Raw genomic sequence first — 14,473 nt, forward strand, 5'->3', positions numbered from 1 at the left:
TTGATCGTGACCGAGAATTTTTTTTTTTTTTTTTTTTTTCAAATAATTCAATTCAATTTATTCAAATAAATTAATACATAAAGTTTAATATAATAATAATTGTGTGGGATCCGAGGGTCTTTTCCTTAACGATTGCATGAAAGGTCCGAAAATATCCAGAACTTCAGAATAGGTACATTTTTATATATTACGCTTTTTAGTTATCATAACATAATAATATTATAATATAAAGTCTCCGCGTCTCGTCTCTCGTTTGCGAATTTTGATGCGGTAATATATAAAGCGATTTCTGCGGAACGTTTAACTACATAATTTGTTCGCGTTAAATTGCTAGTATTTAATTATTTAATACATGTATTCTTAAACAAGGTTTCAAGTAAAGTATTGAGGTGGTTAATAAAAAAAACAAATTCGATTCATTGTTTATTGAAATATCTTCTTCATAAAAATTACAAGATTAAAATTAATAAATTACACAAGAGACAAAATATAACAATAATTATAATAAACACACCATTTGAAATAACACTGCGATATTAAATATTTTATTTAAATAATACTCTACTACTATCTCTATCATTCTGGAAGGAATAGAAAAGGACAGAGAATGTGTCCGCATATTTTACAACATACTAAATACGACGCAACGTGCACGTATACGCACGCACTTAACGTATACATATGAATATATTAAAACAAACTCTATACTATTATCTATAATAGACAAACACAAGTTAAATATATTAAGGTAGCAACATTTATCATGGCTTCAATTTAAAGGTTTTCCTATTTTTCGATAGCTGCTTTTATTTTCATAAGTTACTTTTCATTTAATAAAACTTAAATTCACTTACGCAGCCAAACACAAGTTCTTTCATCAGAATAAATAAGGACTTAGTAATAAAGGTACAAAATTTAACCCAAAACGAATATTTGACCAGCATGGGAAGGATTAAAATATTAGTTAGGGGAAAAAGTCTTTTCGCATTATAGTATGTATGAACTTATAATAAAATCTCTTTGGCTTCAAGAATCACAAATGAGTACACGGTTCATTAGGTTTCTTTCAGTGAGCTCGTGAGGTAACTTAATATCGAGCATTTTTATATAGAGAAAAGATTTCATTACAAGTTCATACATACTGTAATGCGAAAAGACTTTTTCCCCGACCTATTAGGTATATAAGAAGAAAGAACGAAATACATGGACATTTGGAAGATAACCTTCCCATTACAAACTGACCTATAACCCAACGAGACAATAATGGGTTAGTTATAATAAATAAAACGTATATTAAATGCAAAATATTTATAATCGCAGTGTTATATCAAAGTAATAGAACAGCCGTCTCGTGTCGTCGTTTGCTTTCGTTACGGAAACTGAATAGCGATGTGAGAGTTGGTTTTTAAGATAAATTATAGACAAAACATAATTTAATAGGTAGAACACATAACAAAAAAATTGTACCGTTTTTTTATTTGGTCGTCTAAAAATAAATAATATATTTGAACAATTACTTTAACATTATTGAAACATTGTCACTATCAAAACTGTAATTTTTCCAATAAAATATTACTACTGATTGGTTCTTAAAAATATACCATTTAATAATAATAATATAAATCTATGCATTCTGAACACTTCAGTAGTTTAATTTAACTAAAACTTTAATAAGATCACTTTTTTATGTTTTGATAAACGAACCAACATTCATCCAGTGATTATAAAACCTGTATGAAATGTTAAACCCCCGAAAATAGAAATTAACACAAAGATAAAGAACGTATACACATTGACACGTATACGTTAAACGAACACGCAATAATAAAAATATCACGCAAATAATGAAACCGCCGACATCAAGCCAATGTCGGCGGGTTTTTCCGTATAAGTACTTTAAATAAATAAATAAATATAAATACTTTATATAAACAAATTAAAAACCAACACTCACACGCTCGCACTGTCAATTCCATCACCAGGAACTAATGTTTGGACCACAGCAACAAACCACTAATAAATATAAGCTAACTACCCGCGCACACGGTTACTAGAGCTTTTGTTCGAACGTGTGCGCGGTGCCTTAGGCGCGGGACTGATTGACGGAACAACATTACCTCAGAATCTAATATTGACAAGAAATTTACCGTTTCTTGGGGAGCTCTTCACTATGTTTTTAGAATTCATAGGGTAAAAGCGGGGTTTAGTTAACAACAGCTGCGCGGATTGATCTCTGAGGTTAACCTACGCTTGCCGAGGTCGTTCTGTGGATGGATGACCATCTTATACATATCGAGTTCCTCCGTGTTCGGGAGGCGCGTTATACTGTGGGTCCCGACTGACATTTTCAAAGATCTTTGACAGTCGTTAACAGTGGTCAGAAGCTTGAAAGTCTGACAACCAGTCTTACCTCTTTTTCTAAAGCTTTTTTTGACATGTTTGTCCCGTCAAAAGTCCCTTACCTTTCACCAATGGAATGCTAAATATATGTAAATGAATATATATTTATATACCACACTAAGCGAATAGAGCATCAAGTTTTGGTCTAACGAATATACTAGGGTTTTATACGAACAATGTTTGATCAGAAAAATCGAGTTTGTTTTATGGTAAAACTGCTGAACCGATTTTGATGAAATTAGCAATGAAGATAGTTGCAAAATCGGGACCAGACTGAAATATTGCGCAAAATTACTATATGTGTGTATATAGTGTGCTACTTGCGGCTATATTCAGAGATACAAAGTTATTTAGCTCAGACTATACTTATTTTTCGAAAAACGACCCCTAAAGGACTATAGAGGATGAATTCTTGTATTTCAGCAAAGTTCATGTAATTTAAAATACATTTTCCTGATCAAACATCAATTCGTAATCGAACCCACAATTCATTGATTGTCTAATATGTATCAATATTTGTACAACAGGACATTTGATATATAACGAAGGACTCTATATATAAGACAATAAGGTACAATTTAAACTGTGGTAGACTTCCGACTATATATTAGAATGAATTGTTTAAAGTGATCGTTGCCGAGCTAGTGTATTCCTACCTTAATAGTACATTTTGCTACAATTTAGAATCAGTTTTATAACTTACAGATAAGTTCCAGATAGTTTAACTAGAGAAGTGTAGACAACAATGTCGCCAACTCGCCGACCCGCCGACTCATGTTGCCGACTTAATGTAGGCGAGATTTTTATTTTAAGCCAATCATGTCTGCGACTTGTAAACTGCCCTAGTAACAGATCAGCTGACATCTCTAAATATGTTTTTTTTTGTTAAATATTTACAAATAATTTTAATTATAATTATTATGTTTAAGGACAGAAATATTATTTTATTCAAGTATTTACTACATTAAAGGAAGGCATGGAAATTATGCTATTCGTTAAAATAATCGTTGTTTTATATATAATAATAATTTAAATTGCCTCGCATACAAGTAGTTTTTACGCGACTTCAAAAAGGAGGAGACTTCTCAATTCGGGCGGTATGTGTTATTTAAATTCTAATTACCTAATTGAAGAGTTCAAATAAAAAGACCAGTGATACTGCACCTCACAAGTGATCGCTGGTTCGAACCCGAGGCTAAAATTATTACTTGCTCTAACGGAGAAAGAAAACATCGTGATGAAACCTTGCATGCCTAAAATGTTTACATTAATTAAGGGCATATTAATCAATCATCTAATGCATGGAAGAACGTTTTATAAAGTGCCGAGAAATTACATAAATAAATAAATATATTTAACTACAACACACTAGCTCGGCAAGCAACTAACTGAGCAAAACTCGCTCACTATAACGCGGGTGTAGATGTATGACCAGTGAGTTGATCAATGAGTTGATCAGGTAGTTGATCAGGTAGTAGATCAGACGACGATTACGAGCGGCAGGTCGGGGATCATAAGGACTGCGGCGGCGGCAGGGCCCGCGCGGCGGCGAGCCCCCCGGCGTCCAGCCGCGGCCAGTCCACGAACTCCTTGCCGTGTCTGGAATGATAAAAGCAAGTTTTGTATCGTAATTTTGTAAATAATACAAATTGAATGTATTATATTAGTATATCGTGAGCAGTATTCTTTTAGGCTTTTGTTACTGTTTATACCATAAAACAAGAAAAATACTGATTTAAAGGAGTACTTATATTGAAAACATTTTCTTTTTTTTATTTAGTACTTTCTTTTGCTTTTAAACAGCCGTTAGCTGTTCATAATAACGTTATTTTATCAATAAACTGATACTACTCTTGTTGTAAATTTCGATATTCGTAAAATGCTGTTATTGATTTGGCTCTAGTAAAAAGTTGCTTTATACCGTTCAATATAAAAAATAAAAAAACAATTTAAGTTTAGTTCCAATAATATTTATTAAATAGAGCTGTCACTCACTCAGGCAGTCAAGTTAACTTTCAGCATAAGTTAAAATAACGGAAGGGAATCATTCTAGATGAGTATTTACCTGAAGATGAAGGTGAGCGTGGCGGTGACGGCGGCGCCCCAGAACATGAGGTAGAGCAGCACCTCGCTGCTGTAGCGCTGCGGCAGCGCCGCGCTGCAGCAGAACATGGACACCGCCACCAGCAGCACGGACGGGAACTGCGGGGACGTGCCGTCACATATACTACTTACTAACCCAGGCATAAGTGTATTAAATACACCAACCCTGTTACCTGGTGGTTTGGCTCACACTGCCTCTTTGGGCGGTGGGTAAACTGTTTCAGGCTTATGGGCCTCTTACAGTGGCGATCATTGCGCTACCCGTCAAAACGGGTAGGTCCTTGGGGTGACCAAGCCTGTTGTACCAGGGTGTATGAAATATACCCGTATTTTGCCATTTATAATGTTTTTTTACCTGTTACTGTTTAATCGATGGGCTGTCTCCTCTTGATTTGAAGGAGAGGTTAGGCCTTATATTGTAACGTAACGATCACATACATACTTACTAAATAACCCTGATACACCCAGGCGTGAAATACACCAAGCCTGCTGTACTAGGGTGTATGAAATATACCCGCATTTCCTCATAATAAAGTTTTTTTAACCCATTACTGTGCACTTGGCCATGAGTCTAAAAACAATGTTAGTCCCATATTGTAATTTAAACTAGAAAATAGCGCTTTGCCCTACCCAGAAATCAGACTTCATAATCAGCAGTCGGCGATACCGACCGCGTCAAAGAGGCAGTCAGATCCAGAGACTCAATATATGATAAATAATTTTGATAGTTTTGGAACACCCCCATACATTCTTATTGAACACCCATCAACTATAATCCGTATTAAAACACTAATATCAACATCATACCAGTTTTAAGACACATTTAACACTCTAAAATTAGTTTAAGTATATATTAAATAAGCCTAAGTTATTACCAGTCTATTATACAGAGGTATATTGGTACTCACAGTGATATACTTCCAGTCTCTATCCCTGCGTAGCGGGCAAGGCGTGGTGTTGCCTTCTCCGTCAGATACTACGTACTTGCCGAGCAACAAGTCGATGGAATCCTACACATAGAAAATACAAGTTATTTAATGTTATGGTGTTAAAGATTATAATAATAAGAGTAAGAGCAGTTTACATCGGTTATTTTTCGAGTTTAATGTGATGATATATATATATATATATATATATATATATATATGAGACATTAAACTCGCCATTTATCTAAATGCTTTAAAAGAAAACTTATACAATAAACATGTCATGTTAAATTATTAGCATGAAATCGTCGCGTATCGAAGATTTATACAACACTAGAGGCCGCCCGTGACTTAGTCCGCGTGGAAACCCTTCCCGTGTAAATCCCGATCCCTCGGGAACTCCGGGATTAAAAGTAGCCTATGTGTTATTTTGGGTCTTCAAATAGCTATATACCAAATTTTATCGTAATCGGTTCAGTAGTATTTGTGTGAAAGAGCAACAAACATCCATACATACATTCTCACAAACTTTCGTATTTATAATATTAGTAGGATAATAGGTTTGTGTACGAAAGGCCTAACAAAATGGATTTTAAATAAACATTTCAATAGATATCTATATAAATAGAAGACAGAGATTGCTATTTTATGTCGTACCTGTCTGAATCCATCGCTGAAGTTGTTCTTATAGTATCTAGTGAGCGAGTTGATCCCGTCCCTGAGCAGTCCGAAGTGCGTGCGCTTGCCGGTGCGCGTGAAGTCAGTCTTGAGCGCGCCCGTGCCCGAGTACTGCGTCGAGATCATGTCCGCGTGGTCCGCCCACACCTACACACATCATAACAATAGTAAAACACATTTGTGGAGATAATAAGGTTTAAAGAACAAAAAATATAAGTATTTTTTTTGCCTTGGTCACAAATTTATTGATGCTGAATGCAAACAGATCGCCTATTGCGAGTTATTTTCAAGTTAACGTGGGGGAGAAATGTAACGCGTTGAGCTTTATAATTGGCTCAGACCTTTGAGCGGGTTAATCGGAATATCAAATGTTATAAACCTATCGATCGCGTTTATGTAAAACTAAGCTCTCAAAGCGTGTAACGCACCAGCTGTAAGGTCAAGTGAATTTAGAACAATAAAAAACAATATATTGTCAGGTACATAGGTACTTCAAATATATCAGATACAAATTGCTATTACGAGTATAAGTTACTAAGACTGAATTTACAAATCACAATATTAACCATATTGTGTACTGGATACTGTACATTATTCAATGTAAAAAATTAGACTTTTGCAGTCCACCTCCTATTCAGATCCAATTTATTTTCCATTTCAATAAAAAAACCACTTACATGATTAAACAGTTTATCAAGGTGCGGATGTTTCTCGTCGTCGTTGTTGGTGATGACGAGCAACCGCAGCGCGGCGTCGAGCTGCAGTCGCGCCAGCAGCGACTGCACGACGTTGGTGCGGTCCAGGCAGTCCACGCAGTTGGTGCGGAACACGCCGCTCTGACGGAGCAAGACCGTGCCGCCGCGCGACAGGAAGTAGCCGAACTCTTTCTGTTTATTGCAATGTGTTTATTTAGAATTGAATAATATCTGACTAATGGCAAACGAATCCATTTAGAATATTGTTCGACAAGACAGGATATGATTATTGATTAAAATATAAATCACTGAATAAAATATGTTTATAAATGTGACTTGATTGCTCTACCGACCAAACAAGTTTTATAGTAGTCTGATAGAAGTAGTTAAGGTCATAACTTTACTAAACATTGATAGACTCGACATTATGCTGTGTATAAAAAAGAATAACTTATAAAAATGTTTATCGGTCTGTAAACGATCTGTGGGTTAAGCAACCGTGGGCGCGGTCATTCTATAGATGGGTGACATAATAGTATTTGAACTTAGCTGCTCCGTGCTTCGGAGGGCACGTAAAGAGTACGTACCGGTTGTTGTCTACTAAGATAACAGTCGTTAATCCACGTCAAAGGCCTTTCGGCGGCTTGAACAACTTTAACACTAGGTTAATTGACCAGTAACCATACGGTAAAAAGAAGACACAACACACCTGTTCATGTGCGATCCTGTCAGTGAGCACAGTGAGCCGGTAGTAGCGCATGCCGCGACACTCCGTGTGGAAGTCGAAGGGCTCGTAGCGCACGCCGGGCAGCGCCGCCGCCGCCACGGCCGCGCGGTAGCCTCGCTCCAGCGCTTCTTCTTTACCGCGCTGGTCGATCTACGGACAAAGATATTAATTAAATGTGTGTTGCGAGAGTATTCATGTGTTTATATTTGGGCTTTCATATTTAAAATGGAGGTTGAGGGCTGTATCGATTGAGAGTTGAGAACCTAGATAGTTTTTAAGAAGAGGGTAAGGGTGAGGGGAGTCCCCTAGGCTCCTTGCTATTAACGGCAGCATTATGTAATCTAAAAGACACATACAGCCTTGCTCATAAGTATTAGGCACCCCCATAAAACACGTGCAACTCATTCAGTATTTAAAAATTGACGAATCCTTTTATCAATATGCTAGGCGGCGTTATCAATAGGAAATTTTAAACAAAGGATTGCGAATTCTAAGGTGTCATAAAACATCTGGTCAACATTTTGTTAATTATGTCATTTTTTCAAATAATTTTATTTTTTGAATCAGTCTTCTTTCATTACTCGTAGTGTCAAGAGGCTATTATTTGCGACTTATTTGTAAATTAGATACAGTTTATTTTACGAAATGCCTAAATTAACTCAAGTGAGTGTGGAAAATCGGATAAAAATTCAAACTCTACATGAACAAGGCAAGTCTCAGATAGAGATTTCCAGAATGGTGAAGTGTTCTCGCTGTGCAGTGCAAACTGCTATCAAAAGGGTTGCCGAGACTGGTTCTCACGCGGACAAACCGAGAACAGGTAGAAACTATAAGACAACAGCGCGACAAGACCGATTACTTATTCGTAATTCCCTCAGAAATCGCAAAAAAACTTCTTCTGAGCTCGCTGCAGATCTTTCAGAGACTATTGGAAGATCAATTAGTGCTCCAACAGTAAGAAGAAGACTTGCGAAAGCTGGTTTAAAAGGCTGCAAAGCGAGGAAAAAGCCATTGCTCTCCGCCAGCAACATAAAGAGCCGCTTAGAATGGGCTCTGAGACACCAACATTTAACTGAGGAAGATTGGTCCAATGTTGTGTGGTCCGATGAATCTAACTTTGAGGTAAGTTTTATATCATTAATGTTAAATATCAACAACCATTTCGCTTTCAACAGTTTAATTTTAGAAAAAATATGACAAATTTTAAATCAAGTTTATTTCGGTAATTTTTCAGATTTTTGGGACGCCTGGTGTAGTTTTTGTGAGACGGCGTGTCGGTGAAGAATACCACCCACGTTGTGTGGTACCTACCGTCAAACACGGAGGCGGGAGCATTATGATCTGGGGCTGCATGTCTGCCGATGGAGTGGGCGAAATGTTCGTTTGCGAAGGTCGCATGAACAGCCAAAAGTACATAAATGTACTGGAAAGCGCGTTGATGCCTTCTATGACGCGCATTTTTGGCGACACAAACTTAGACGGTGTCAAATTCCAGCAGGATAATGCTCCCTGTCACAAATCGGTAGTCACAATGCGTTGGTTCCGAGAGAACAACATTGACTTACTAGATTGGCCGGCACAGTCTCCAGATCTCAACCCCATTGAGCAACTTTGGGGTATATTAAAGCGCAAGATACGTGAGCACACCATAACGTCAAAATCGGCGTTAAAAAACGCTTTAATGGAAGAGTAGGATGCCATCACTGCAGATGCATGCAAGAAGCTTGTACGAAGCCTGCCTAACAGGATTGCTGCAGTGATCAAAGCAAAGGGCAGACAGACAAAATATTAGTATATTTTATAATTATTTATTGATAAATGAATATTTATTACCAAATTAGTTTCATTTTTTAACCAAATTATTCATAAGACTCAAAATTATAGGGTGCCTAATACTTATGAGCAAGGCTGTATTAGTATAGAAAGACGACGTATTGACGACACTATGTCACATTTTCTTTAGTATCAAATGAGTGTCTAATAAATACAATTTCAATATTATTTACGAAAAAAGCTATAAGCTACTCTGGGCATTTTAGAAGAACCTTTTACGAGTACGAGTTTAATAAATTTTTCGTTAACCCAGGCAACTACCCAATTTCTAGTAGTTTTAATGTCATACTCACCAAATTAATCAACACCTGATTCCCATATCTCTGCTGCTGATCCCTCAAGTGTTTAGTATAAGCGGCCACATGGTCCTCATGCGACATGTTCACCGCGGGTTTGTACTTGATGTCCGGGTACTGTGTCCAGAACAACGGGATCGAACCCCGGGTCTGCACGAATGAAGACTTCTCACCGCCGCGCTCTATTATCTGTTCTGTTTCCACGAAGTTTGCTACGTTGCCCTGGAGAGAAAATAATATGAATTAATATAAACAAATTAAGAAGCATGGTTAAGTTTTGCGAATATTTCAGAAAAAAATACTTTACTGCCAGTAAAGTACTGATATCGACATTTAATGTATTCATTATTAATATAATAATTTGTTTTGATGTTATAATTGTATGTTAAAAATTGAAAACCACTCTACTCTTTAAATCAGAGAACAATGTCTATTACTAAAGTTCATTAAAACTGTTAAGCAACTAAAATAACTATAATTATGATTAGACAGTTATTTTTATAGAGACAGTTAAGTTTATGAAATAGAACAAGAGTGACACGTAAAAGAAATTACTGTCATTAACGGAAGGGGGACTTATACCCGTCACTGATTAGAGAAAAAATGTGGATGATGATGATGATGATAATGATAATGATGATGATGATGAATATGATGATGATGATGTAGTTGATACAGACCTGTGCATCGACTCCTCGCATGAAGAGCCTGGTGCCGGCTCTGTCGACGCAGCGCCGGGACACCAGCGACCACGTTAACTGGTGACCGTTGACCGTCACGTTGTTTATCGATACGACTGCACATGAGTCAAGGAACATTATCGTACGAAAAATAATTAATACTAGCTGACCCGCGCAACTTCGCTTGCGTTACATAAGCATTAAAAATTTTCCCCGTTTTTGTAACATTTTTCACTGGTACTCGGCTCCTATTGGTCGTACCGTGATGATATATAGCCTATAGCCTTCCTCGATAAATAGGCTATCTAACAGTGAAATAATTTTTCAAATCGGACCAGTCGTTTTTGAGATTAGCGCGTTCAAACAAACAAACAAACTCTTCAGCTTTATAATATTAGTATAGATAATATAGTATTTATGACATATTTATAACTTGGAAAATGTTGTGTAATTAAAGTTTTTTAAACTACTTACTCGCGGTTTGAACAAAGAAAAGGGCGTAAATTTGTGCGAAAAGGTATAGTTACATAGAACTGTTTAGCTACTTTTTATTGAATTTTATGTAGTTAATGATTTGAACACAGGAAATTCTAAAGATCAATGAACATGTTTAAAGCGGGTATAACTCACGTAGGTACGTGCACGTGCATGGGCGAGTACGTACGTGTTATGATGTTGGCGACACGACTATCTTTCTCAACATTACGTTTCAAGCAGGAAATTAATTATAGAAATTCACAAAAGAAATGTGAATTTTACTCTCTTTTACTTTATTTTTATCTATAATTAGTTCATTTTTAATTGTAAAAAGGATACATCCTTGTATAAGCGGTAGTGTGAACCTGGCGAACTCTTGTTGCGTGTAGTCTCTCAGTAGGAACCCGTTCCATAGGAAGCGAGCATCTGCGCGGTTCGCTAGAGACATCTGCAAAAACACAAATTATTTGTTTATCCCACACGGAACAATTATTTGTGCGATCTACAAAAAAAATATTCGGGTCTGGTTGTACTTTGTGTCCATTGTTTGTATATTTGTAACAGTCCCCGCGACACAAGAGCAATTCTTAATGCAAGAATTGTCTTGCAAATCAAAGCAAATAAAGAAAAAAAAACGATGTTCCGAAAAAAACAAAAAATAAATAAGAATAAAAAGCAAAATCAGAGCATGAACTATTACTTGAGATTCATCATTAGTCAGATCAGACAAAATAAACACATACTTAACCCTTCCATTGCACTGATAGGTAAAACAAATGGTGGTTACCTTGTGGAAGTCGGGTGTGACGGAGTGCAGTCTCTGCAGCGAGTGCGTGAGGTCGTAGCCGTACGAGAAGTAGATGCCGGGCGTGTCCAGCGCCGCGCGGACCATGCGCTCGTATGTCGCGTTGTCTTCTATCTAATATACACAATACATAACATTATTAAAAATATAATTTTATTACTTGTTACATATTTTTTCCAAACTAGTGACATCATATGAGTTGACTAGCTGACCCTCGCAACTTCATCAAGAGAGAATGGGTCATAATATTCCCCGTTTTAGTAATATTTTTTACTGGTACTCTGCTCCTATTGGTCTAGCCTATAGCCTTCCTCAATAAATGGGCTATCTAACAATGAAAGAATTTTTCAAATCGGACCAGTAGTTCCTGAGATTAGCTTGTTCAAACAAACAAACTTTTCAGCTTTATAATATTAGTAAGTATAGATAAAAAACATTTTGCAGGGTATAATGCAGGACATAACAAAGAATTGCATGACATAATTCTGGTTTCATTGTTCCCGAGAAATATGATATCTTATCAGATCAAATTTACTCAATTTCATTTATATATTAGCTTACACTTTATCTAGCCATTAGCATATCTGACATTTACTTAGCTGTGAAACTAGCCCTTACAATCATTCACTCATACAGTCACATTTTTGTATATTAAAATAAATATACGTAAATAGTTTTTCGTGATAGTGATAATGTTATAATATTAATACTTACTTGTTTGCTAGTGAGATGTGTTGTGGACCGTGCATATGGTATTATATCTGTGCCCGCCAACTGGTAGATATCATGACCATTTAGCTTGCCAATCTGAAATTAATAGAACACTTACAATTTGTTATGATACACAAATCTTTTGTAATTTTAAATAAACCAATTATTAATCAGTCAACTGAAATGAATTAATTATAAATCCTATTAGTATGTCTAGACAAAACAGTAGTAGAACTGCTTTACAATATGATATATTAGGTGAGAGAAAAAGTCTTTTTGCATTATAGTTAATATGAACTTATAATAAAATCTTTTCTCTACACAAAAAAGCTCATTGAAAGAAGCCTAATGAACCGTGTACTCATTTGTGATTCTTGAAGCCAGAGATTTTATTATATAAGTGGGAATTTGAACCAGTTTCAATTATTTTTTCATATGAAACCAACACAATTGATAAAAGTTTGCAAAACTAAAATAAATCTTATATTATAACAATTGTGTTGGTTTTATATGAAAAAATAATCGAAACTAGTTCAAATTCCCACGTTCAATGTTACCCAAATGATTCAAAGTTACCCAAGATGACTGTTTAATGCAAAAAGACCCCACCTTATATGATTTATTTTAAAACTCAATGAATCGGATTTGCAAATTTATTTTAACCAAACTGGAGAGATTCACAACACCTAAACATAAAATCAATATATCAATAATAATGCTTTTTTGTAGTAAAACCTGTACTTTACTCACCAATATCCTATATTTAGCTACAACTAAGTATAATCCAGATATAAGCTTGATGGTGCCGAGGAAGCCACACACTGGTCTGTAAGCGTTCGCTGGGATCGGAATCTTCACTGTACCAAATTCTGCAAGAAACAATATAAATTTTGAACATAACTTATGTATGTTATAACCTAACACCTGTTATACCCAAGGGTCTATGCAGAGGAGTGTGAAATATTAATTTTTAAGGAAGTTAAAATCACAAATACAATACAATTAAATGGTGGTTTAGCTCATTTCTTGAATGAATAATTTTTTAATTGGTATATTACTGGTGGTGGTGGTGTTTGATTCTTAGGCAAGGTAAAAATCTACCCCAAGCTTTATATCAAAAATGTTTAATGTACATTATAAAAAACATATAATGTGATAGTATGTTTACCTTTAACTGAAGCCTCCCCTGTGACTCGGTCAATGACCATAATCTCTGTGGGGTTGATTGTAGGCTCCAGATAGAACTTATCTGAAGTTGTGTATCTGGAAATAAATAAATTTGTTATGTAGCAGGATCTGCAATACAGTACAATTATATACAACAACATCTTTAACAATACATACATAATATATCACACCTTTTTCCCATAGGAGTAAAAGCTCTTATTATTTGGTCTCTGCCTACAACTATCTTAAATGATATTGAACAAAACAGGTCAATATAGTTAGACAAGAACCTATAGCAATTTGGTTCTACTTACTTAAACCGAAAAGAGTGTTCCACATCATTCTTATGATTTATTTTCTTTACAAGTAAAAGTTTAATGCAATCATAGCTTATCTTAAGCTATGATTGCATTAAACTTTTACTTGATGGTGGAACACATAATTATGGCGCTAATTATAAAACTGCTGTGCAAAGTCATCGGCAAACTTCACCGTGACGTAATCATAATATTGTCTTTTTATAAATATGAGTAAAACTAATAATTATCATGTCGTGAACGATGGACCGACTGCCGTTAATTTTATGATTTAAAACAGTGTAAAAGACCTTATGCAATTAAAGATCTCATGCGACAAGGTTTTTTAGGTATCTTGAACACCAATTAAGCAATTTATTGCTTGTAATTTTCTACGGCTTCTGATAAAACACGAAAACAAGGTGAACCAAAGTTGAAGATTCTATCAGGTCATACACACTAATTCACCGTATCAAACACAAACTTATAATGAAGATGTAATACTTACAATTTAATATCATCGTGAATTAGCTGTATATCTGCCATTTTCGACTATTTATCGGCGTAAAATATTTAATTTTTCACCATACATTCACAGTCTACGTAAAGTTGACATGTATGACATGACACTAGTGATGTGTATAAATGGACAATGTCATTATTAATTCATTATTGATTT

General features: G+C 35.6%; 1 protein-coding gene across 1 annotated transcript; it reads right to left on the reverse strand.

The window, feature by feature from the left end:
- Nucleotides 1-410: 410 nt before the first annotated feature.
- On the reverse strand, nt 411-14,432 carry Sac1 (phosphatidylinositol-3-phosphatase SAC1). Its single transcript, XM_076129120.1, has 14 exons — nt 14,303-14,432; nt 13,500-13,594; nt 13,082-13,200; nt 12,335-12,427; nt 11,603-11,734; nt 11,155-11,263; nt 10,339-10,454; nt 9,656-9,880; nt 7,512-7,679; nt 6,785-6,994; nt 6,087-6,254; nt 5,412-5,513; nt 4,466-4,602; nt 411-3,999 (listed from the first exon to the last, which is right to left on the reverse strand). The coding sequence occupies exons 1-14, from the start codon at nt 14,338-14,340 to the stop codon at nt 3,912-3,914; spliced, it is 1,800 nt and encodes a 599-aa protein (XP_075985235.1). The 5' UTR covers nt 14,341-14,432; the 3' UTR covers nt 411-3,911.
- Between the last annotated feature and the right edge of the window lie 41 nt (nt 14,433-14,473).

Source organism: Anticarsia gemmatalis, chromosome 22 (genome assembly GCF_050436995.1).
Source record: "Anticarsia gemmatalis isolate Benzon Research Colony breed Stoneville strain chromosome 22, ilAntGemm2 primary, whole genome shotgun sequence".
In the NCBI taxonomy this organism is placed as follows: domain Eukaryota; kingdom Metazoa; phylum Arthropoda; class Insecta; order Lepidoptera; family Erebidae; genus Anticarsia; species Anticarsia gemmatalis.

Bases quoted from the DNA above. Each gene is read 5' to 3' on its own strand.
- Sac1 (XM_076129120.1), bottom strand. From the start codon at position 14,340: ATGGCAGATATACAGCTAATTCACGATGATATTAAATT. The intron at 13,595-14,302 runs GTAAGTATTACA...ATTTATTTCCAG, and splicing joins ATTCACGATGATATTAAATT to ATACACAACTTCAGATAAGT. The intron at 10,455-11,154 runs GTATCCTTTTTA...ACTCATGTGCAG, and splicing joins ACTACCGCTTATACAAGGAT to TCGTATCGATAAACAACGTG.